At 39.4% G+C, this 23,735-nt stretch overlaps 1 protein-coding gene across 3 annotated transcripts in view; it reads left to right on the top strand.

The window, feature by feature from the left end:
• The window catches only part of PDE6C (phosphodiesterase 6C), a 48,090-nt gene that overhangs the window by 10,846 nt on the left and 13,509 nt on the right, over positions 1 to 23,735 (top strand). For all 3 annotated transcript variants that reach the window (XM_050959411.1, XM_050959410.1, XM_050959412.1), the window contains exons 2-15: positions 8,908 to 9,060; positions 9,172 to 9,261; positions 9,510 to 9,650; positions 10,204 to 10,278; positions 10,370 to 10,434; positions 10,552 to 10,618; positions 11,514 to 11,561; positions 11,816 to 11,965; positions 13,065 to 13,208; positions 13,291 to 13,359; positions 16,625 to 16,771; positions 17,204 to 17,311; positions 17,427 to 17,536; positions 23,412 to 23,499. In XM_050959411.1, the coding sequence (XP_050815368.1) occupies positions 8,908 to 9,060; positions 9,172 to 9,261; positions 9,510 to 9,650; positions 10,204 to 10,278; positions 10,370 to 10,434; positions 10,552 to 10,618; positions 11,514 to 11,561; positions 11,816 to 11,965; positions 13,065 to 13,208; positions 13,291 to 13,359; positions 16,625 to 16,771; positions 17,204 to 17,311; positions 17,427 to 17,536; positions 23,412 to 23,499 (1,455 nt within the window). The remainder of the gene's footprint in view (positions 1 to 8,907; positions 9,061 to 9,171; positions 9,262 to 9,509; positions 9,651 to 10,203; positions 10,279 to 10,369; positions 10,435 to 10,551; positions 10,619 to 11,513; positions 11,562 to 11,815; positions 11,966 to 13,064; positions 13,209 to 13,290; positions 13,360 to 16,624; positions 16,772 to 17,203; positions 17,312 to 17,426; positions 17,537 to 23,411; positions 23,500 to 23,735) is intronic.

Genomic DNA, 23,735 nt, shown 5'->3' with positions numbered 1-23,735 from the left:
GACAGGAAAGATACAAATTTTAAAAGATGGGATGTCAAATAGCTAATATTAAAGGAGACCTTTTCCAGGGCACAACATTAAAGAATTCGGAACAATTCAGCATTTCTATATTGGCCTACAAGTTAGACATATCCTAGCAAAAATTACTAAAGGCAAAACTTCACAAGTGGGAAAGCAGAGATTAGAGGAACATCTCTTCCATGCCACTTCTTCATTGAGAGACACTTATAAGTTCTCTACCTTGAACTCAAGATCTTAAAATTCCTCTTGAGGATACTCAATAGCACAGAAACAATTGAATATCCCATTTGGAGTTTCTAATGGCAAATCTTACAAGCAGTTGTGGTACTTTGTACTCTGCAAACAGTACCATTTTCTTTCATTTTTGGCCCCCCTTTTGCAAGTGCACAAAGATACAGTCTAGGTCTGACAAGCGATTAAAAAATTAACTGAGATTAATCATGCTAGCAATAATAGAATACCATTTATTTAAATATTTTTGAATGTTTTCCACATTTTCAAATATATTGATTTCAGTTTCAACACAGAATACAAAGTGCACAGTGCTCACTGTAAAAATAAAAGAAATAGTATTTTTCAATTAACTTAATACAAGTACTGGAGTGCAATCTCTTTATCATGAAAGCTGAATTTACAAATGTACAATTATGTACAAAACATAACTGCATTCAAAGATAAAACAATGTAAAACTTTAGAACCTACAAGTCTATTCAGTCCTATTTCTTGTTCAGCCAATCGCTCAGACAAACAAGTTTGTTTATATGTGCAGAAGATAATGCTGCCTGCTTCTTGTTTACAATGTCACCTGAAAGTGAGAACAGACGTTCGCATGGTACTGTTGTGCCAGTGTTACAAGATATTTACATGCCAGATATGCTAAAGATTCATATGTCCCTTCATGCTTCAACCACCATTCCAGAGGACATGTGTCCAGGCTGAGATGGGTTCTGCTCAATAACCATCCAAAGCAGTGCAGACCGACGCAAGTTCATTTCCATCATCTGAGTCAGATGCCACCAGCAGAAGGTTGATTTTATTTTTTGGTAGTTCAGGTTCTGTAGTTTCTGCATTGGAGTGTTGCTCTTTTAACAGGGCCGGATCTAGGCACCAACAAATCAAGCACGTGCTTGGGACAGCACAATCCCAGGGACAGCATTTTTTGCTTTGGCAGTCCGCTCTCGGAGGATTTTTTTTTGTTCTTGTTGCTTGGAGCGGCAAAAAAACTAGAGCCAACCCTGCCTTTTAAGACTTCTGAAAGGATGCTCCACAACTCATCCCTCTCAGATTTTGGAAGGCACTTCAGATTCTTAAACCTTGGATCAAGTGCTGTAGCTATCTTTAGAAATCTCACATTGGTATCCTCTTTGCATTTTGACAAATTTGCAGTGAAAGTATTCTTAAAATGAACATGTGCTGAGTCATCATCTGAGACTGCTATAACATGAAATATATGGCAGAATGCATGTAAAATAGAGCTGAAGACATACAACTTTCTCCCAAGGAGTTCAGTCACAAATTTCATTAATGCATTATTATTTTAACGAGCATCATCAGCATGGAAGTATGTCCACTGGAATGGTGGTTGAAGCACGAAGGGACATATGAATGTTTAGCATATCTGATACATAAATACTTTGCAATGCCAGCTACAAAAGTCCCTTGCAAACACCTGTTCTCACTTTCTGGTAACATTGCAAATAAGAAGAGGCAGGGGCGGCTCTAGGCATTTTGCCACCCCATGCACAGCAGGCAGGCAGCCTTCGGCGGCTTGCTTGCGGGAGGTCCGCCGAAGCCACAGGACCAGTGGACCCTCCGCAAGCATGCCGCCAAAGGCTGCCTGCCTGCCTGCCGTCCTCGCGGCAACCGGCAGAGCACCCCCAGTGGCTTGCAACCCCAAGCATGCGCTTGGTGTGCTGGGGCCTGGAGCCGCCCCTGAGAAGAGGGCAGTATTATCTCCCGTAAATGTAAACAAACTTGTTTGTCTTAGCGATTGGCTGAACAAGAAATAGGACTGAGTGAACTTGTAGGCTCTGAAGTTTTGCATTGTTTTGATTTTGAGTGCAGGTTTGTAACAAAAAGAATCTACATTTGTAAGTTGCACTTTCACGATAAAGAGATTGCAGTGCAGTACTTGTATGTGGTGAATTGAAAAATACTGTTTCTTTTGTTTATCATTTCACAGTGCAAATATTTATAATAAAAATAATGATATAAAGTGAGTAGCGTACACTTTATAATCTGGGCTGCAATTGGAATCAATATATTTGAAAAAGATCCAAAATTTTTAATACATTTCAGTTGGTATTCTATTAACAGTGCTATTTAAACTGCGATTAGTTGTGATTCATTTTCTTAATCGTGATTCTTTTTTTTGTTAATCGCATGCATTAACTGTGATTAATCAACAGCCCTAATACAGTCTTTAATTACACATTCAACTACTATTTTCCCACAGATTCCCTGCCTCGTTCAGGTGACAGGCTGGATGGTGCTCAGTTACTGAACAGTTATTCATTATTTCATTTTACACTCATTGCTCAATGTGCAGCCGTAGGCCTTATTTACTGCACACTATTTAAACCCTTCTCAATTATCAGTTTCCACATGGGCTTTTCTATGGTGCTCATCAATATATGGGAGTGCTTCATTAACATTATTTCATTTATTTTCACAACACCCCTGCGAGGGTGACATTATTTCCATTTTATAGACAAGAAAATTGAGAGATTCAGATAATCAGAAACCTCTAATTTTGAGTACCTAGTTTGAGATGCTTGGGACCAGATTTTTCAGACTAGTTAGCATTATATACTCGAACTCAGCTCTCATTAACTTCAGTTGCAACTGTGCGTGCTCAGTACTTCTGTAAATCAAGCCCAAAGATCTCAGCGTGGGCACCCAGAAAATGTGGAACATGTAATTACTGAGCAGAACTAGAAGAGAATAAGGTGCATACTTTTCCAGTGAGTTTCAAATGTTGTTGACAGCAGACGAAAGGCGAGACTCAGAAGTCTTGGGTTCCATTCCAGGTTCTGGAGGAAAGTATGTGCACTAGGGAGCACAGACTGTTCAGCTGGTTTTCTCCAAGCTTGACCTCTTCTGCCCCATTCCCTTCAACCTGTCTCTGTCCCAGTCCTATCTCTTTCCCGCTCCTTGTCCCAGTCTCATTTTCCTTTCTTGCCCAGTCCCAGTCCCCACTCCTCAGGCTTCTTATCACAATCCCAGTCTTCTTGTCCAACCAGTCCTAGTCTTCTGCTCTGGGATCACTCTCTGAACCTCAATTTCCCCCATGACTCCCAGTCCCCTTGCTCATCCTGCCCCCATTTCCCCCTCCTGTCTCAGCTTCTTGTTCCCCATCTCAATGTTCAGGCAGTCCCAGTTCATGCTACCTAGCTCCTCATTTGATACCTCTCTCCCCTCATCCCCTTCTCTTGCTCTCAGTCCCCTCTAACTTCTCCAGGCTCCTCATCCAATCTCAGTATCTCCCAGCAATTCCCTACCCAGATCCTTCTCCCAATCATTTTGCCCAGCAAGCCTCAGTTCTCCCCCCACGCTCCAGCTCCTCATCAGGTCTGTCTCTAATTCCCTCCCTACTGTTTTTCCTCCAGTGTTTCCTAGACTCAGCCCCCTTGCCCAGAAAGAAGCAGTTTTCCTCTTACCCCCAGCTCCATGTCCAATCTCAGTGTTCCCCACTCCTCTCAGCCAACTGACTCCCATTTCCTATCCCATTTTGCTCACTAGCTCCTAATTCCAATCTCCCGCTCCAGAGGCTCTCAGGCCAGCTTCCTCCCACCTCTCCCAAGCAGTCCCAGCTCCCAAAATATTCCTCCTCCCTTCTCCTGTCCAAGTCTTATCAGACTTCTTGTCCCAGTTTATTCCTTTCTCTCCCCTCCCCCACATCTGGTTCTTGTTCCATCTCCATTTGAATCAGGTGGTTTTCTCTTCTACTCTGCCTACATGCCAACCGGTGGGTCATTAAGAGCACAGGACAGATCGGCTCCAGATTTTCAGTTCTGGGGCATGGCCCCACACCAACCTGCAGTGGCAATTATGAGAAAGATCCTTCTGAAACCCCAGAGCTCTGGGCTGGAGCACACTCAGTTGCTCTGTGGGGGTGGTGCATGCATGATTTGGTCAGCTCTAGGAGGTGTGATTTTTTGAGTATGCTCAGTAAAGATGGAATCTTCAGTGATTTTAGATGTGAATATCTAGCGAGTCTCTAGTGAGTATGTGCAAACTTGTGATTTTTCAAGTTTTTAAATGGCCAAATTTAGAAAGAATTTCAGAGACATTAAGAGACTCATCCCTGCCACAAATGCTCCACCACTACCAAATGTCAAGTCCCTGTTCCAAAGCATAGGAATGCCAAAGCATTTCAAAGAAAAGGCCTTAAGGATTTTTTAACATGACCAAAACAACATATATTTTCCTGGCTCTATTCTCAGAAATGGCTGGACCATTTTGGCTGAAATTTTCTAAAACTTTTTCAGTCTGAAGCAAACAAATCATTAAAGTTTGGCAAAGTTATGAGGAACTGAAAACAGGGTCTTATAATGGAAAGTGTTGGGAGACCTTAATAATGGATGATGCTACCACCTCTGTGTATAATGAAAATTAAGATAACTTTAATGCTTGTATGGATTTCATCCATTAGTTTATTTTCGAATCAGATTATTATTGATGAGACACCAGTAGCATTTTTTACCACGGTGTAAAAAAGAATTTATCCCATACTGAAAGCTCTTAGCAGAAGCTATTTTTACGACCGTTTGGATCAGGATATACAGTTTGTCCATGACCAGGGCAATCTCTGCCAATAGGCCCTCAAGTGCCTTCTTTCACTGCCCACCTTCCCTGGAAATTCTCCATACAGCAAAGGAATTACAAGAAAAGACAGATAAACAAACAAATATAAAAGCAAAACAGTAAATTCAGCTTGTGTAGTGCCTGCAAAACAAGAGATGACACAGAAGATGCAAGCAAATCAGTGTAGTAAAGTGATATGGTACAGACAATGGTAATTAAAAAGGTACTTGGTCCACTGAAACACCTTGGGTTATGAATGCTAATAACACTGGTCTACAATTTTTGAGAAGTCGTCTGCTTCAGAGATAAAATGTGATATTTATTATGTATTTTGATGTGCTGAATTCAAATATGACAATTAAAACAACTGATTGGCTACTGTTTCTAAGATATTTAAGTTTTTACATTTTATGTCTATGTATATTGTGTAGATAGTAGAGTTTTAATCATAAATTGTAAACCTAGGTCTTTTCATGTGTTTATGGTTGCTTTACATGATAATATTTCACCTGTCCTGTTTATGTAACACTTTAAAAATCAGCAAAAGGGTTATATAAATAAAATTTATGAAACAAAAGGCAAAAAACTATTATGTACATAGTTTAGTCCTATTCAGTGTCTACTCGGCGATTCTTGGCTTGTCTCTTGTATTCATTAAATGGAGCATCTCTTGTCACTGTCCAGCAATAGTCTGCAAGCATTGATGGGCTCCATTTGCCCTGATATCCTGCCAGGAGATTCCACTGCTGTAGTCTGGAGCCCAACAGCTCTGCCTTACTCTTGGGTAGTTCCAAATCCCTGACAAGGTCATTCAGTTCACCTTGTGTTATGAGGTGTGGTTCAGAGGAGGAGGATGGGAGAAAATGTGGGTCCTGTGACATTGATGCTTCAGGACCAGAAGTTTCATCCTCTTTCTCTTCCTTGTCTGACTCAAGTGAGAATGATTCTGCTGCATCAGGAACCGGCAGTCCTTCTCCGTGGGGTACTGGGCGTATAGCTGATGGAATGTTTGGATAATGCACAGTCCACTTTTTCTTCTTTGACACACCTTTCCCAACTGAAGGCACCATGCAGAAGTAACAATTGCTGGTATGATCTGTTGGCTCTCTCCAAATCATTGGCACTGCAAAAGGCATAGATTTCCTTTTCCTGTTCAACCACTGGCGAAGATTTGTTGCACAAGTGTTGCAGCATATGTGTGGGGCCCACCTCTTGTCCTGATCTCCAATTTTGCAGCCAAAATAAAGGTGATAGGTTTTCTTAACCATAGTGGTTATACTGCGCTTTTGTGATGCAAAAGTCACTTCACCACAAACATAGCAGAAGTTATTTGCACTGTTCACACAAGTATGAGGCATCTCTGCTCACTTTGACTAAACAGAAATGTGTCCCTTTGCAAAATCAAACACTGACAAATAAGAGAGCACGACACTATATGATTTCTAGAGCTGATATAGGGCAATTTGTTCAGCAGAGTGATGTAAGCTTCATTATGATTGCATCATCCATGACTTCTAGGAATAACATGATGCAATTCATATCATGTATGATGCAATACCAGCTTCAGATTGCATCATTCATTGTTTTGCCTAAAAAGCAAGTACTGTCCAAACCCAGTCATAGATTTATTCATAGATCCAGTCAAAGATGTATTTTAGTCATTTCTGCTTTAAATTGAGATCTCTTCCCTTTATAACTTTATAATTCCCAAGTCAAGGGTCGTATATACTGACCCAATAGCATATCTTGAAAACTAGAGGCAATCAACAACTTTAAGCATCATTTTCGTTCTCAGTGACCCAGAATTAGTAAAGTTGGACTACATTTATTTCAGAAGCATTTTGGCTGTAGAGCAGTGTAATATTAGTAGACAATGTTTCCGTGAATAGACAAGAGGCTCAGCAACCTATTCCAGGTGCTATGTTTTGATTTATATGAAGGTTAGAGAGTTAATGACAAGCACTATTTAACTGAGAGGGTTATCAAACATAAAACTGACTGTGACATATTTTTTTTAAAAACTGTCTATATTTGTTTGTGTGTAAACTTAGGGAAGTTATTGTTTATAGGGGAGGAGTATTAGATATTCACATTGCACTGTTTTCATTCAACAGGTAAAGGGTTAGTCTACAACTCTAAGAACGTGGCTGTTGGGTAGGCATTGCTTGGAAGAAACAAAAGTTGAGACTTTGTTGCAGCAAATGTTCTGGTTTATTGTTGTATCTAATTAATTGGGGTCTGATCCTGCAAACGACCACGCAAGCAGTCAATGAGACTGGTCTTGTGCATACGTGTTTGCAGTATGGCCCCTTAGTCAGAAGTTGTGCAGAGAAGCAATTAAAAAGCTGCTACTGTGAATATGCCAGCATCTTAGCTAGTTAGTCTTCTGTATTGTTCTCTAAAAACTCTGTGAACTTTTCTTTCAGGGTAAAATTCATCCCTCTGCAGAAAACCACAAGAACCACTTAAATCTCATTTAATCCCTCAAAATAGGTCTTAAGGCACAAGCCTTGTGTGTTGGCTTTTATTTCACCCTCTGTGTTAAAAGTTAATCATTTCATAGAAGAAAGCCAATAGGATAATTTGCAATGCTTTTTCAAGTATAACCAGGGGCGGCTCCAGGCACCAGTGCACCAAGTGCGTGCCTGGGATGGCAAGCCGTGGGGGCAGCCTGCCGGTCGCCATGAACATGCCTTCGAATCCATGTTACCAGTGGACCTCCCACAGGCGCGCCGCCGAAAGCCACCTGACTGCCATACTTGGGGCGGCAAAATACATAGAGCTGCCCCTGAGTATAACAGCCATATACTTTAGCTGAAAATTCCAATGGTCACAATTTCATCTTTAATATACCACAAAGGAGCATAGTCCAGTCACGAGAAGATAGGTTTTTACTTTCCACCAAGTGCTGCAGTCTTCCTAGTTGCAGTCAGCTTGATGAAGCTTGAAGAGTGATGTGCACTGGCCAATAGCATTCACCATTTGACTGAAGTCATGCAGCCCCACTGGGCTGACTGACTGGCTAGCCTTAAAAGATGGTTGCATGGGAAGGGTACAGCTTCCATTTTCCATCATCCTGGGGCTCTCAAGCAAATTGTGAAACCAAATATCTCCAGAATTTGTGTTTTATCAGCTGTCCTTGATAATATCTTATAAAATGATTTTAAATATTACTACTTGTTACAAGCATTGTAAATGGATCTTTAAGTTTACTTCAAAATATAAATACAAAACTGCTGCACAGAACAGCAACTTATTCCCTAACAATAACAGCATTTTACTAAAGCACATTGACGACACAAAATCATGTTTTCAAAGATCACCGATTCTTTGCTGCATCCAGTTTCAAGAGTGGGCTGTCAGAGAAAGGGCTCTGGTTTTTTGTTTAACTGTGTGACCATGGCCCCAAGGGATCAGTTGGGGATTGTCCTTCACACTCTGGTCACTCCCTCTGTTATGTCCTCATAGCCCAAGCATGTCTTCTGTGCAGGGAATGGGGGATGGCCAGGAGGGAAGTGTAGCAACTGTCTCTGCCAGGTCTATACCTGCTGGGGACTCTTCTCTGCCAGAAGCATCCTCAGCAGTACACTTGTGAGAGTTTGAGCATTTAGAAAAGAGCAGGCCTGAAAATGTGGCCTTATGTTTTTATGTCAGCTTCACAATTGTATGATGAGGTAATATCAAGCATTTTTTCTACAGGAATGATTAAATAACATTATTAGTAATACATACATAAATATAAATAATTATTTTCAAGCCAAAGGCATTAGCCTCCCAAATAAACACAGTCATATTATTCTCTCCTTTGTCCTTCCTCCTTCTGTTTGTCCTTGTTTTAAGGATAACCTGTGTCAGCTCAGTACCAACAAGTACACATGTGCTTAATGTTAAAGTGAAGCACGTACGTACATATTTGTAGGATTGGGGCCTCTGATCGCTATGCTCTTTTGGGCTGGGAATCCATCTTTCTCTGTAGTGTGAAACTCCATTCACATATGTGGCACTGTGTAAATAAGTAACAAATAATAAATGGTCTTCATCATAACTAAATGTGGTTTGTTTTTTGTTTGTTTTTTCAGAATAACCATTTTTCTGACTTTGTGGACAAGCAAACTGGTTACACAACTAACAGCATGCTGGCAACCCCTATTATGCAGGGAAAGGAGGTGCTTGCTGTTGTGATGGCACTTAACAAAATAAATGCCCCTGAATTCTCTAAAGAGGATGAAGAGGTAACTTTAGCCATTAAAACGTGAACACTATTGTTCTTTTAACAATAAATATGGCAGCACCTATTACTTGGTTTGATCTTTTGTCTTATTTTTGTCCTCTGTCATTTACAGGTCTTTAAGAAATACCTCAATTTTGTTTCTATTGCCATAAAACAATACCATATCACATATCTCTACAATATTGAAACCCGAAGAAGTCAGGTAAAGAAGGATTTGTTAATGAGAACCTTCATTAGCTTTTTCTTATGTAAAATCATTACTAATGATATGGTCTCACACTGTTACACAGACAATACATAAAATTTATCATGTAACAGAATGGTATCAACCTCCATTATGAATTCATTCTTTAATATCTGAAACTCATGAGGCTATGTTTTCTTTTCATCTGTAATACATTCTCTTTTCGCCACCTGAATATTTACCCAGTTTTTTCTCATTTTAAGCAGATGCTTTTATGGTCTGCCAACAAAGTATTTGAAGAACTGACAGATATTGAGCGACAGTTTCACAAAGCACTGTACACTATTCGAATGTATTTGAACTGTGAAAGATACTCTGTCGGTCTGCTGGATATGACCAAAGAGAAGGTAACCAGCATTTTACCACTTACTTGGAAATGTAGAATTCATTTAATTCAATATCATTGTAAAAAATTAATCCCTCTACTACCTAATCTGTCTGTCACGGATATCTCTAAAGTGCCTTTCTCCATGGAATCAATGGGCTATGCTTTCTAAGTATGCTTTCAAAATGCCATGAAGCATGAACTATATTCAACTAATATGAGTCACCAAAATTACATGTAAAATATATAAAAATAGGGCAGGCCACATACGTAAAACATGCAGATTAGGCTCAAGTGGTTATTTTTATTATATACTTCTCCCACCCACTAAAATGTTGAGAAAGCCATGCAGTTTTCTGGCATTGGTTTTCACACTAATCTGCAACTTACTTGCTAAAACTTCTGTTTGGAGTATGTTTAACAATGTTTTCTTCATACTATTTTGAGATGTGACCAGACCAAGTAGGGTTATGGCGAAGTATAGCCTAAAATGATTGCCCATGCATTTCATGTTACCTATTGGTATGTAATTGAGAAACGCTTTGTATTGTTAATTTGTGTGTCATTATTTTTAGGAGTTCTATGATGAATGGCCAATCAAGCTGGGAGAAGCAGAGCCTTATAAAGGACCAAAAACACCCGATGGCAGAGTAAGTATAAATGTTTCCGGTTTACACATCACAATTTTGGAATTTAGTTGTACAGGATAATTAACGCATGTTTTTCTCCTCTTTTATTTAGGAAGTCATCTTTTATAAGATTATTGATTATATTTTACATGGAAAAGAAGAAATCAAAGTCATTCCGTAAGTGTTCATTATCAGCTTGTTAAATATGTAGCCGTTAGCGGCGTTGCTCAGGTAGAACTGCAACATGTTTATATCTGTGATACTGACTTATTGAATCTCATTCTGTCTCTACAGGTCACCTCCTGCAGATCACTGGTGTCTTGTTAGTGGGTTGCCAACGTATGTTGCTGAAAATGGATTTGTAAGTTAATTGCAAAAAAAGAAAGTTACACATTTTATAGAGTTCTTTGATCAAGCAGAGACTTCGGGAGCCATCATCAAAACTTCCTTATATTGACTATATGACTGGAAATACAATAAGTGCCTATATGAGATATCACACTGTCTCCAGGATTATAGCTGCCATGGAATACAGGGGTCAATCAATAGCCTGGAGGGACAAGACCTCTATGCAGATGACCTGTGAACCAGGGGATTTCCTAACAGATCTTAGGACATCTCATGAGTAGGAGGGCTTAGGTCTCTGATTTGCATTGCAGGTGTACAAGTCCATTCTCACAAAAGAACGATCTGTCAGCAACTCAGCAAACAGAAACTTGTAGAATTTTTTGTTTAGTTTTAATCCTGGTACAGGGTTATAAACAGAAAGATAGCTTGGCCCGAAATCTGAACCAAGGCTTCAACATGGTGTAAGATATTGTCTTTCAGAGGAGAGACAAAATTAAAGGTCTCTGTGTTTATTGTAGTCATTGCTGATTCTGTGGCACTTTCTGTAACAGTAGGGGTTAGCTCAACTATTTACTTCTTCCTAAAACTCCCCATGCAGTTTCAAATTGGATATATTCTTCTTTACTTCCTGCCCTAAAAATTTGCCTTCTTCCTGCATATTGTTAAGTAACTATCATGCTTAATAAAATATATTATGAGCACCATATACAAGGCAAAGTGTTTTCAGCACTCCAAGTGGCATATACCGGCATAGCTAATTCTACTTTAATAATACTTTTGATTTATGTACAATGACAGTTATTTTTCTCTTAGAAAACGAATATGCCTTTTTAAAATGCCAGACTATGGATTCGAGTGTATATACTGCACCTAAACAATGGGGCTTTTTTTGTTTCCTTATACCACAGATTTGTAACATGATGAATGCACCAGCAGATGAATATTTTTCGTTTCAGGTAATAACACAGTATTTTTTTTATTGTAATTATTATAGGAAAGTACCCTAATGTCATCTACCTATTAGTCATAAAGTTGATTGCAAAAATATTCATACATTCCATAGCTGCGGAGGTGGCTGATAATTTTGTTATTGTACTTATTTGTGATCTTTGGGTACCAACTGTGACATTTACAATTATAAAACCAAAGTATTGTATGACTATTTTAAAAGAAATATGCAATATTTCCTCTTCTTTTGGTTTGCTTGCAGAAAGGGCCTGTGGATGAGACAGGCTGGGTTATCAAAAATGTCCTGTCTTTGCCTATTGTCAACAAAAAAGAAGAAATTGTGGGAGTAGCTACATTTTACAACAGAAAAGATGGAAAACCCTTTGATGAATTTGATGAACAAATCACTGAAGTAAGTTTAATGAGACGAAAGATTTTGTAGATGATCATTTAATGTTAGGAGATATTTTTGTTAAGTCTCAATTAAAAATTACTAAAAGGATTATTTTAGGTAGCAGTTATACTGCAAGTTTGTTATCCTCTTCATTACAATTTCATAATAGTAAAAGTATTTCCATTAAAACTCTTTACACACTTGTACAGTTATGATGGATCGTGAGCTTTTTTCCAGTACTGAACAGATGGCAGATACCATAAAAATCATTCTAACAAATAAACAAACAAAAACCCCATATTAGATTAGTTAAGGATGGTCAAAATCATTGAACTGACAATTAGTATTTGCAGTCTTCAGGGTAGAGATGACAGACCATCTGATTCACTAGATGTCACCCCTAAGACTCTGATCCTTCAAGGAGCTCCTTAAGAGCAAGCCTGTGTAAAGTCCCGTTGACATCAGTGCACTGGTTCAAGTGAGCACCCATATACTGGGCAAGTCACTTATCCTCTGTGCACCTCAGGCCTCCATCTGCAAAATGGGGAAAATGTTTCCCTATATTACATGGTTGTTGTGAAGCTGCATTTATTAAAGTTTTTGAGGGGCTCAGAGCATGAGCACCAACTCTGTGGGTGCTCCAGGGATGGAGCACTCACAAAAAAAATTAGTGGGTGCTTAGCACCCACCGGCAGCCAGCTCCCCACTCCCAGTGCCTCAAGCCCACCAGCGGCTCCACCAATCAACTCCTCCCCCTCTCTTCCAGCGCCTCACACCCACCGTGATCAGCCGTTCCGCGCCGTGCAGGAGGTGCTGTGGGGGAGGCGGAAGAGCAGGGACAGGGCACACTCAAAAGAGGGAGCAGAACTGGGTGGGAAGAGATGGGGGTGAAAGTTTGGAGAAGGGTGGAATTGGGGCAGGGCCTGGGGCAAAGCCAGGGTTGAGCATCCCCAGGGCAAGGAGGAAGCCGGTGCCTGTGGCTCAGAAGCTGTGTTGGTGGGAGACACGTAAGTACCTTCCTGGACATTTTAAGGAGTTCAAATTGTCAGTTTTCCTTTACTATTAAGCCAAATGAATTGTCACTACATCACCTCCATTTTCCTCTGTTTTGTTCCAGAGTCTTACACAATTCCTTGGATGGTCTGTTTTAAATACTGACACCTATGACAAAATGAATAAGCTCGAAAACAGGAAAGACATTGCTCAGGAAATGCTCATGTACCAGACAAAGGCCACCCCTGAAGAAATTCAGTCCATATTGGTGAGTATCTTTCTAGTACCACAGAATTCAAATAGGAATCTTGTGGAACAGAAACTTAATTTTTCATTCATTTTCACTTTAGAAATACAAAGAGAAATTAAATGTAACCAGTACTGAAGACTGTGATGAGAAAGCCCTCCTCAAGATTTTGGTAAGTAATGAAACCCGATTCTTAAACTTTCAGTGGCCTATTAACTTCAGACTGTGATGGGACTCCTTTGTGTTTGTGTTAAAAATGTGTTATTTAACCTTCTTCTACTTAATACAACATATTTATATTAGTCATCAGCTCCAGGGATCTTGTGCAGGTGCCTCGTAAAAATATTTTTGGCAATATGTTAGGTTCGCTCATACGCTGATATACAACCTATATACTTCCCATGGTATCAACTCACTAAAACAGCATTCTCCCTGGATTTTCATATGAAAATCTGTCAGTGGTAATGCAGGAAGTAAAGTCTTTGTACTGTTCAAGAGGAGCTGAACTATCCAGGGATCATTATGATAGCAGCTCGATTCAAAGAAAATGGACCAAATTCTATTCTAGGCTGCATGGTCAGCATCACCATACGGCGGGTGGAAACTGAATCCTTTGCTTATATTGTTTGGTTGAAATACAAGGGTAAAATGCACAATTAGGAACTAGGATCACACTGACAGATGATGCTATTTTCTATGCATCTGACGAAGTGGGTATTCACCCACGAAAGCTCATGCTCCAAAATGTCTGTTAGTCTATAAGGTGCCACAGGATTCTTTGCTGCTTTTACAGATCCAGACTAACACAGCTACCCCTCTGATACTGTATATAAGAATGGCAAAAACTCAATTTAAAAGGTATAGTTGTGTGTATATTAGTACAACATACATAGGAGGAGGAGGAAATTGTCAGGGCACCAGAATAAGAAGTGAATGTATAGGATATGAAGGGGTTTAATAGCAGCAATAGCACCTGATGTGTTTCTATAATTTGTTAGGTATTTGAAAAACTTTAGTTAACTGGTTTGTATTTACTTTGCCGTGTAGCAGGAATTTATGGTTAAAGTTATAGATAATTATCAGTAAAATGAGCTCTCTTTCTCCTCCTTCCTCCAAAAACATTGCAGATATCAGGTTTAGGACTGTACACGGTTTTTACAGTTAAAAGCTCTTGTTAAATTACATCTGATTATATAAGCACATCCACTAGTGAAATGAAAAGTATCAATAGAAAATTATACCTTCACATTTTCAAGTAAATTCATTTTAAATTTAAGACTTACAAAATTTAATAGCAATAATACATTTTTAGATCTCTTCACTTGTAAATCAAGGTGCCTTAATTACCCTCTGGGGGCATCCAAGTGGAATAAAACACTGGAATGGATTTTTAAAACCGCTAGAAACTAAATTAAATAGCTTTTTCTATACCTCGGGGTATCAAGAACTGAAGGGCTGATATCTCATGCAGTGCCAGGACTACATAGAAATGTTTAATCCTATAGGAAGCCTGGAATGTCAGGTCACTAATGCGATAAAGCAGGTGTTTTCTAGTCCTGAAGGCTTACAAAGCATTGGGCCTTAAAACTGTCAGTGCTCCAGGATTGGCCATTCTCTCTTCTTGAACCCAGACCAGAGTAAATTTAAAGGGAAATTCCACATTTGGGAGAAAAGACAAAAATATTTTTGCATGTACATTAACCAATATTTGCAGCAAATATCTCCAACCAAACAGCAACAATTGCAAAGGTGGGACATCACTGTTCCACATCCCATTCATTTCAATGAAGTGGATAATCTAACTTGCATGTGCAGTTTCTTTTTTGTGTTTTTTTAAACAAGGACCTAAAATATAAAGTTATAGCATCAATACACAATAAAGGTTTTCTTTTAAAGAGAAATGCAAATTATAGTTCTCATCCTAATGTTCATACACATTAAGTCTGGTTTGTTAGTGGTCCCTCAGTGCAAAGCAGTCTTAAACCAAGCAGATAGGGTAGGGGACATTTCTGATGGTAGCTACACTTGCCTCTAAAATAAAGGATATTCCTGAGGGGAAAGAGCATGCACTCAGGCAGTCCCCTGCTGCCAGAATTGTCCCTTGGGGCCATTGGAAGCCAGTGTAGAGCAGAGTTTGCTCTAAACTAAACTACACAAGGGACACAACTGGCACAGAACCATCCAGAGGTAGGGGCAAATGACTGTGGCGGATTTGGAGTTTCCTGTAATCTACAAAATACCATCCGTTCTATGTTTGTCTGGGCACTGTTAAGATATTTACTGTACTTTAGCCAGATGGTAAGAAAACTACCCAGGAAGATAGGCAGTAGCCCAGATAAGAGCTCCTCAGAAAACCAGGAGGATTATTAATTGATATGCTAGCTCCGCCTCCCTGGTGAGCTTGCCAGACCAGCTTTCCCAGGACTACGTCATCCACTCTGTGAAGGTAGGGAGATCAAAGGCTGAGACGGATTTATAGGGACACTCTCTGAAGGGGAAAGAGACTGCTTTTGTGAGGTGCTTAAGGGGAAGAAACTGCCTTCCAGAGTTGGGCATGTCTCCAGGGAGCTTAGCCCAACTAGGGTTTCTGCTAAGGGAAGGCAAGTCTTTAGGTAAGATAAACATGCACATATGCCTTTCATTGCCCTAAAAATGCTTTTCTCTTGCTATGCTGTATTCCTACTGTTAAGATTCAACAATACATTGTTTTAAGACAGCTGTTTTGGGTCACTTTATGCACTGCTTCTCAAGTTCCTGAAGGGAAGAACTGCAGGTATTGAGTCCAGACAGACTTGTTGAGTAATCTTTGTTGGTGGGAGAATCATAGGATTCTGCCAGAGAGGGAAAGTGGGAGGCCTAAGACCTAGAGGCAGGTGCACTCAGAAGACACCAGGGAAGGGGGTCAGAGGTCCAGGTAGCCCTGAACTATTAGAAGACCTCTTCCCACCCTCAGTTGCACCCATGATTTATAGGGTAACAGTTGATAATCTATCCCAAAGATTCACTGAAGTCGCACAGGTGAGGTATGTAATACAATAATAATAATCTGAAGTACAATAATTGTATGCATAATTAAGAAATGCATTCTAAAATAAAGTAACCATTGTTTTTTACCCAATATATAACTAAAAAAACTATAATTGTAATGTGAATTTTGTTGGAATGCACGTGGGGAAGAAAAACCAGTTTGCAGGAAGCAATAAATGGTACCCATCCCCTTTGTTTGACCAGAAAAACAGCAGTGATCTAAAGTACATATTATAGTTTAATATACAGTAGTGTGCATTGAAACCTGAGAGCTATGCACACATGATGGGCCTGACCATGAACTCTTTATATAGGGATAGAGTAAAAAAGCAAGTAAAAAACTGAATTTTCTCTAGTTTCCTTCTTACAAAGTGAAACTGTTGTGGTCTTTTTTTTTTCCTCCCTAACAGAGAGAGGAATTACCTGATCCAAAGGAAGTGGAACTTTATGAATTCCGCTTCAGTGACTTTCCCGTTACAGAGCATGGCTTGATTAAGTGCGGAATACGATTATTCTTTGAGATAAATGTGGTTGAAAAGTTCAAAGTCCCAGCAGAGGTCAGATTTATTTTGTCATATTAGGTACATTTTACCCCTCAGTTCCAAGTTCTTTTAATTAGAACTGTCCCAGAGTAAAATATTAGAAGCAACAGTAGCATACATCCATTCTTAGCTTTTTGTATATAAAACATTCGATATCTTTTACTTTTCCACTGTTCTGACCAGATATTTTTCACAGATTCATAATAAGTATGTAAAGCTAGGTGGTAAATCATTGTGTGCTTAGTTAGATAAAAAATTAAACTAGCATTGACTTACATAACAGTGGTTAGCATCTATGTTTATTTTAATTAGCAACAATGTTTCAGCTTTGTAAAAGCTGCATATTTTCCTGTAAAGATATAAAATTCCATCTTAATTTTAAAGACATTCCAGGAATTTGTTATATTTGAACACTACTGAGTAGGATATGCCTTTTATTTGTAACAGGTACTCACAAGATGGATGTACACAGTCAGAAAGGGTTATCGGGATATAACTTACCATAACTGGCGTCATGGATTCAACGTGGGACAGACCATGTTCACCTTACTAATGGTATGTTTTGTCACTGTAAACCTATCTTACATTCAATTTGTAGTTCTTTTAATTTCAAGAGTATTTGTAAAATTCAAGCAGGTATATACTCAAAAAAGTCTCTTCTCCTTTATAGACAGGTAGACTAAAGAAATACTTTACCGATCTAGAAGCCTTTGCCATGGTTGCAGCTGCTTTCTGCCATGACATTGATCACAGAGGGACCAATAATTTGTATCAAATGAAGTAAGTTCAGCTACACTGATTTATAAGTACAAACACCTGTACATATAACATTTGTACCAGTAACTAAAATAAAGATGTGAACATATCACCACATGCAAAGATACAAACTATACTATTATCCATAATTATTTGCAAAGCATGTACATCTATCAAGAGAATCTGACCCAGAGTATTTATAACCTATATGAAAACACCAAGACAAGACCCTTTGGGAGAGCCTGAGGAAAGAGTCCTCTTAGCTAATGTTTTTCCTAATTTGTCTTAAAGAGAGGGTGATCCTCTTTTATGCTTGGATTCTGAGGAATGTCTTTCATAAGGGGCCATATTGAAGGTGTGAAGATAGGAATGGGAGAAGGAAATGAAATGGGTATTGGAGCTAACATTGTTGGCAGAGTGAAGCTGGTGAGAGGGAGCACATTAGGAGACAAGATTTAAGATGTAGGCCAGAGTGAAGTTGTGTAGAGCCTAGAACAGAAGCAGTCAGTTATTTTTTGTAAAGGTCCAAATGTCTTGGTCAAGGTACAAACTCCAGACAAAATAATAAAAAAGAATAACAATAATAATAAGTAAATAAAAAGATTTAGGGTCTGTTCAAAAGCATCTGGCAGTTCAGATTTGGCCCACAGTTCACCTATTGACTACCCCTAGCTAAGGCCACGTCCAGACTAGGAATTAAAATCGATTTTAGATACGCAACTTCAGCTACGAGAATAACGTAGCTGAAGTCGAATTTCTAAAATCGAGGTACTCACCAGTCTGGACGGCGCGGCATCGATGTCCGCGGCTCTCCGCGTCGATTCCGGAACTCCGTTCGGATTGATGGAGTTCCGGAATCGATGTAAGCGCGCTCGGGGATCGATACACCGCGTCCAGACTAGACGCGATATATCGATCCCCGAGCAATCGATTTTAACCCGCCGATGCCGCGGGTTAGTCTGGACGAGGGCTAAGAAGATGAAGGAGGTGAATCCTGCTTCCTCTGAAGTCAGTGGCTAAACTCCTGCTGATTTCAGTACAGCAGGATCAAGTCCCAGGTGCAAGATCCTCACTCCCACTCTGGCTTCTTTATGCTGAGTGAAAGAGCCAAAGGGTAAGTCTACACTGCAACTGGGAGTGTGCCTCCCAGCCTGAGTAGACAGACTTACACCAGTTTAGCTCGAGCTAGTAGGCTAAAAATCGTGGAAGTGTAGTGCTGAAAGAGAACTCAAGAGGTCTCTAATCCAGCTCCCACACTGAGACAGGACCAAGTATATCTAGACCATCTCTGACAGTTGTTTGTCTAACCTGTTACTAAAAGCTTCCAAGGACTGGGATTCAACAACCTCTCTGGGAAGCCTATTCCAGAGATTAATTACCTTTATATGTAATTTACATTTCCCTCACTGCAGATTAAGCCCATTTCTTCTTGTCCTACCTTTAGTGAATGTGGAGAACTCATCACAGTCCTCTTTATAACAGCCTTCTTTTTTCAAGACTAAACATGCATAGTTTTAACCTTTCCTCATAGGTCACAGTTTCTAAACCATTTATCCTTTTTGTTGCTCTCCCCTGGACTCTCTCCAATTTGTCCACATCTTTCTTAAAGTGTGGAGCCAGGAACTGGATACAGTACTTCCGCTGAGGCCTCAACAGGACCAAGTAGAGCAGGATGGTTAGCTCATGTGATCCACTATAACCCACAGATCCTTTTCAGCAGTACTACCACCTAGTCATTTATTCCACATTTTATAGTTGTACATTTTTCCTTCATAAGTGAAGTACTTTGTAAAGTTTTTTTATTGAATTTCATTTGATTGGTCTAATTTCAGACCAGTTCTCTAATTTGTCAAGATAGTTTTGAATTCTAATCCTGTCGTCCAAAGTACTTGCCACTCCTCCCAGCTTGTTTTGTTTGTTTTGCAAATTTTATAAGCACACTCTCTACTCCGTTATCCAAGTCGTTAATGAAAATATTGAACAGTATCAGACTGAGGACTGACCCCTGTGGGTCACCGTTTGACCATGAACTAGTCTTTGAGTATAGATTTTCATCCAGTTTTACACCCACTTTATAGGAATTTTATTTAGACCACATGTTCCTAGTGTACTTATGAGAATGTCACGTGAGACTATGTCAAAAGCCTTACTAAAATCAAGATATAGCACATCTACTGCTTCTCCCCATCTCCATGGCCAGGAATTCTGTCAAAGAAGGAAATTAGGTTGGTTTGGCATGATTTCTTTTTAACAAAACCATGGTGGCTATTACTTATAACCATTATTCTCTAGATTCTTACAAAATAATTGTTTAATAATTTGTTCCTGGTATCAAAGTTAGCTGGATTTTTCTGTAATTTTCTGAGTCCTCTATGTTCCTCTTTTTAAAGGTGGGCAAACACAATACTTTTCTCTAGTCTTTTGGGACCTCAGCCATCTTCAGTGAGTTCTCAAAAATAATCACTAATGATTACAGATTGCTTCAGCTAGTTCCTCTTTATGTACCTTAGGATGAACTTCATCAGACCCTGCCAACCTGAATACATCTAAGTTATCTAAATATTCTTTAAGCTGTTCTTTCCCTATTTTGTCTTGCATTCCTTCCCCTTGTTGTTAACATTAATTATGTTATGTATGTGGCCACAATTTACCTTTTTAATGAAGACTGAAGCAAAATAGGCATTAAACATATCAGCCTTCTTGATGTTGTCCTTTATTGGCTCTCCTTCCTCACTAAGTAGAGGACCTACACTTTCCTTCCTCTTTCTCTTGCTTCTAATATATTTATAAGATCTTCTCTAATTGCTTTTATGTCCCTTGCTTGGTGTAACTCATTTTGTGCCTTAGCCTTTCCATTTTTGTCCCTAATTGCTTGTGCTATCCTTTTGTACTCATCCTTAGCAATTTGTCTGTATTTCCACTTCTGATTTTCAGCTAAAAAGCTTCTGCTGGAGCCACAGTTGCCTCTTATTATTCTTCCTATCTCTCCTTCATATCAGGATTGTTTTGGGTGTTGCACCTTTAATATTGCCTCTTGGAGAAACTGCCAGATCTCCTGAACTCTTTTTTCCCTTTGATTTTCTTCCCATGGAATCTTAGCTACCTTTTCTTTGAGCTTAAGTCTGCATTTTTGAAATTCATTGTCTTTATTCTGCTACCCTCACTCCTTCCTGTCCTTAGAACCAGGAAATCTATCATTTAATGATCACTTTGAATTGAATTGGCTCCCACCTTAAAATTCACTACCAATTCCTTCCTGTTGGTCAGAATCAAGTCTAAAATAACTGCCCCCTGGTTTCTTCCTCCACCTTCTGAAACAAAAAGTTGTCCCCAACACATTTCAAGAACTTATTAGCCAATTTGTGTTTTGCCATATTACTTTTCCAACAGATCTCTGAGGTGTCCCCCACTACTACCAGGTCTTGGATATGGATTATAGAAATGCCTCATCTACCTCTTCTTGCTTATTTGGTGGGCTATAATAGTCTCTCTACCATGACTTTTCCCTCCTTTTATACGCACCCAGAGACTTTCAGGTGGTCTGCCTCTCATCTCCTTCTGGACCTCAGAATAAGTGTATATATTCTTGATGTATAATGCAACACCTCCTCCCTTTTTTCCCTGCCTGTCCTTCCTGAACAAGCTGTATTCCTCTATGTCGATAGTTCAGTTATGAGATTTATCCCATTAATCTCCGTGCTGGCAATTAATTCATACTTTAGCATATATACTAATACTTCTAGTTCTTCCTGTTTATTCCCCATAAGCCTTGTATTTGTGAACAGACATCTAAAATGTAAAGCAGATTCCCCATCCCCACCCCGTTATCACTCTTGTTGCTCCTATGGACCCTATTGTAATTTTCTGTCTCTGCCCCCTTCCCCACTGAACATTTAGCCTTTATTAAGGTCACTTTTTTATACCTGTGGGCTTGTGTCACCTGCCCCCTTTGAACCTAGTTTAAAGCCCTCCTTACTAGGTTGGCTAGGCAGTGGGTGAAGATGCTTTCCCCCTTCTTGGTCATTGTGGACATTCTGGCATGGACAGTGGCTTGAGCTCAGATCCAGGGGGTCATGTGGGCAAATTCATAAGGACATTATCATGGCTGGAATGCAATAACAAAGCGTGACCTACTTATTTTCTTGTACAAAGTTTGCCAAGTCCTTGTAATATTTTGTGTCAAGTCCCCTCAAGATATTGCTATCGGCCCACTACTCATAAGCAACTGTACAACAAACTAGTGAGATACAGAAAAACAATTTTGTAAGGAAATTGTTTTCAGACTTATTTCAAGAGATTATTCTAAAGCTCAGTTTGCAGCATATTAGTTTTGAAGATAAGATAAAATACTGTGTGTCCTTTTAGGAATGTGATCAGACAGAATATACTTATGCTGACTACAGTGATTTAAAAAAAAAAAAATAAAGAGAGTCAGATCCACAGTTGGTGTAAATAGGTGTCGTTCTGCTGACTGCAGTGGAGCTATGCCAGTTCACACCAGTAAGGATCTGGCTGTCATAGCCCTGTGTATAAGATATTGTAAATGATGTGGGGAGTAGAAGGGTTTCCTTTTCCTTAGTAAATGTTTGCAGTGATACACACAATTTTATTTTTTTCTGCTTTTTACATCATTGTGCATAACTAGGATCCCACTTCTCATCTGTAGGTCAATTAATCTTTCATGCATTCTCTCTCATGATATACACTGTACATTGTAATCACTTGCTTCTGTGCATTTGCTAGCCAACAAAAAGTCCAGAGGCTTTCAGTCCCCAGTAGCTAATCATGATCTTTAGAATATCCTGCCAGTAATGCAGAATGACTTGTTAGGTAACACCCCTCATCTTCTCCCATGAAGGAATTTTTAAGTTGTACTCCATGGCAATGGCATTTTCTGATCATTGTCAGGGATTCTCCAGAAGACACAGAAGAAAGACAGACTGTTTCCTACTGAGCATCACTCAGCCAAAGAACTTTAGAAGGGCTGAGGCCAGATCTTCCTACCAGGGTCCTCCCTGACTAAAAGGTCCATTCATGAGGTCAGCCAGGGTGAGCAATCTATTGGGTTTTACCACCACAGATTACCATGTACAGATTAATGAATGGCATGCACATTCCTCCTTGGTTCACCTCAGAAATTGACCTGTTAGCCAAGCATGGCCCATATTCAAAACAACTATAATAAAACATGGACATGACCCTCTCCCTCACTGCCCAGAACTCTAGTGTAGAGCTGGAATTACTTCTGCTTTACACTCAGTATGATTTAAGAAGGAGGCTTTCTGTGACAGGCTGAAGATGTATGAACTTTCACGGACTGCGTAGTCCTTAAAGCTGTAAATACTTTCTGCGGGATAGGGCCCAAGGACATGAAAGGAATGAAATAGCATTGCACAGTCGACGTGGTAGTTCCATTCGATTTAAGCAAACCATAATAAATTAGAAATGCAGTGAATGGCGGTCCACTTTGAATGATACCAACCAGAAGAGCGGTCAAGAGCCTACTAAAGCAATAAATACAAACAGCTGGATAATAGGTATGTTTCTACACAGGGAAGGTGCATCCATTAAAGAAACAAGAACTACTAACACCGGACAAAATGGGGTAAATTTTCAAAGGCACAAATGGGAGTTATGCACCTTACTGTTCCTTGTGTTTTTGAAACTCTCTCCCTTAATCTTTTCTCAATGACAGTGCTGAAGGCATATACGTATTGTCATTTTAACCAGGTATTGATGTGTGTCATGCCACAGAACCAGGTTAGTCAAGCAATGTTAAACTATTTCAAACTCCCTCTGTGGAATATGCAGCTCGATAGAACGTTAATACTGCAAACTTAAAACAGCCATAAAAATATGTACTCTGAAACATTGTCAACAATTTCTTGTTTTTCAACAGGTCAGCGTCTCCATTAGCAAAACTTCATGGATCTTCCATTTTAGAAAGACATCATCTAGAGTACAGTAAAACTTTGCTACAAGACGAGGTTCGTATAGAAACACTTTCTACTAAAACTGATAAATACCAAAGCTTTTTTATAAATACTGACTTTCCAAGAGGCCTGGGTTAAACTTTGTATCTCTCTGATGAATTCATTACTCTTAGGTTGCTGGCTGGCTATTTTGTTTGAATTAGATTTCCAAGAAAATACTTCCTTAAAATTAGCCATATTCAAATAATGTTACGGCTTTAACCAACACTTACAATAGCTAGGATGTTCAA

Source organism: Gopherus flavomarginatus, chromosome 6, assembly GCF_025201925.1.
Source record: "Gopherus flavomarginatus isolate rGopFla2 chromosome 6, rGopFla2.mat.asm, whole genome shotgun sequence".
In the NCBI taxonomy this organism is placed as follows: domain Eukaryota; kingdom Metazoa; phylum Chordata; order Testudines; family Testudinidae; genus Gopherus; species Gopherus flavomarginatus.
This window is presented reverse-complemented; position numbering and strand designations above follow the sequence as displayed.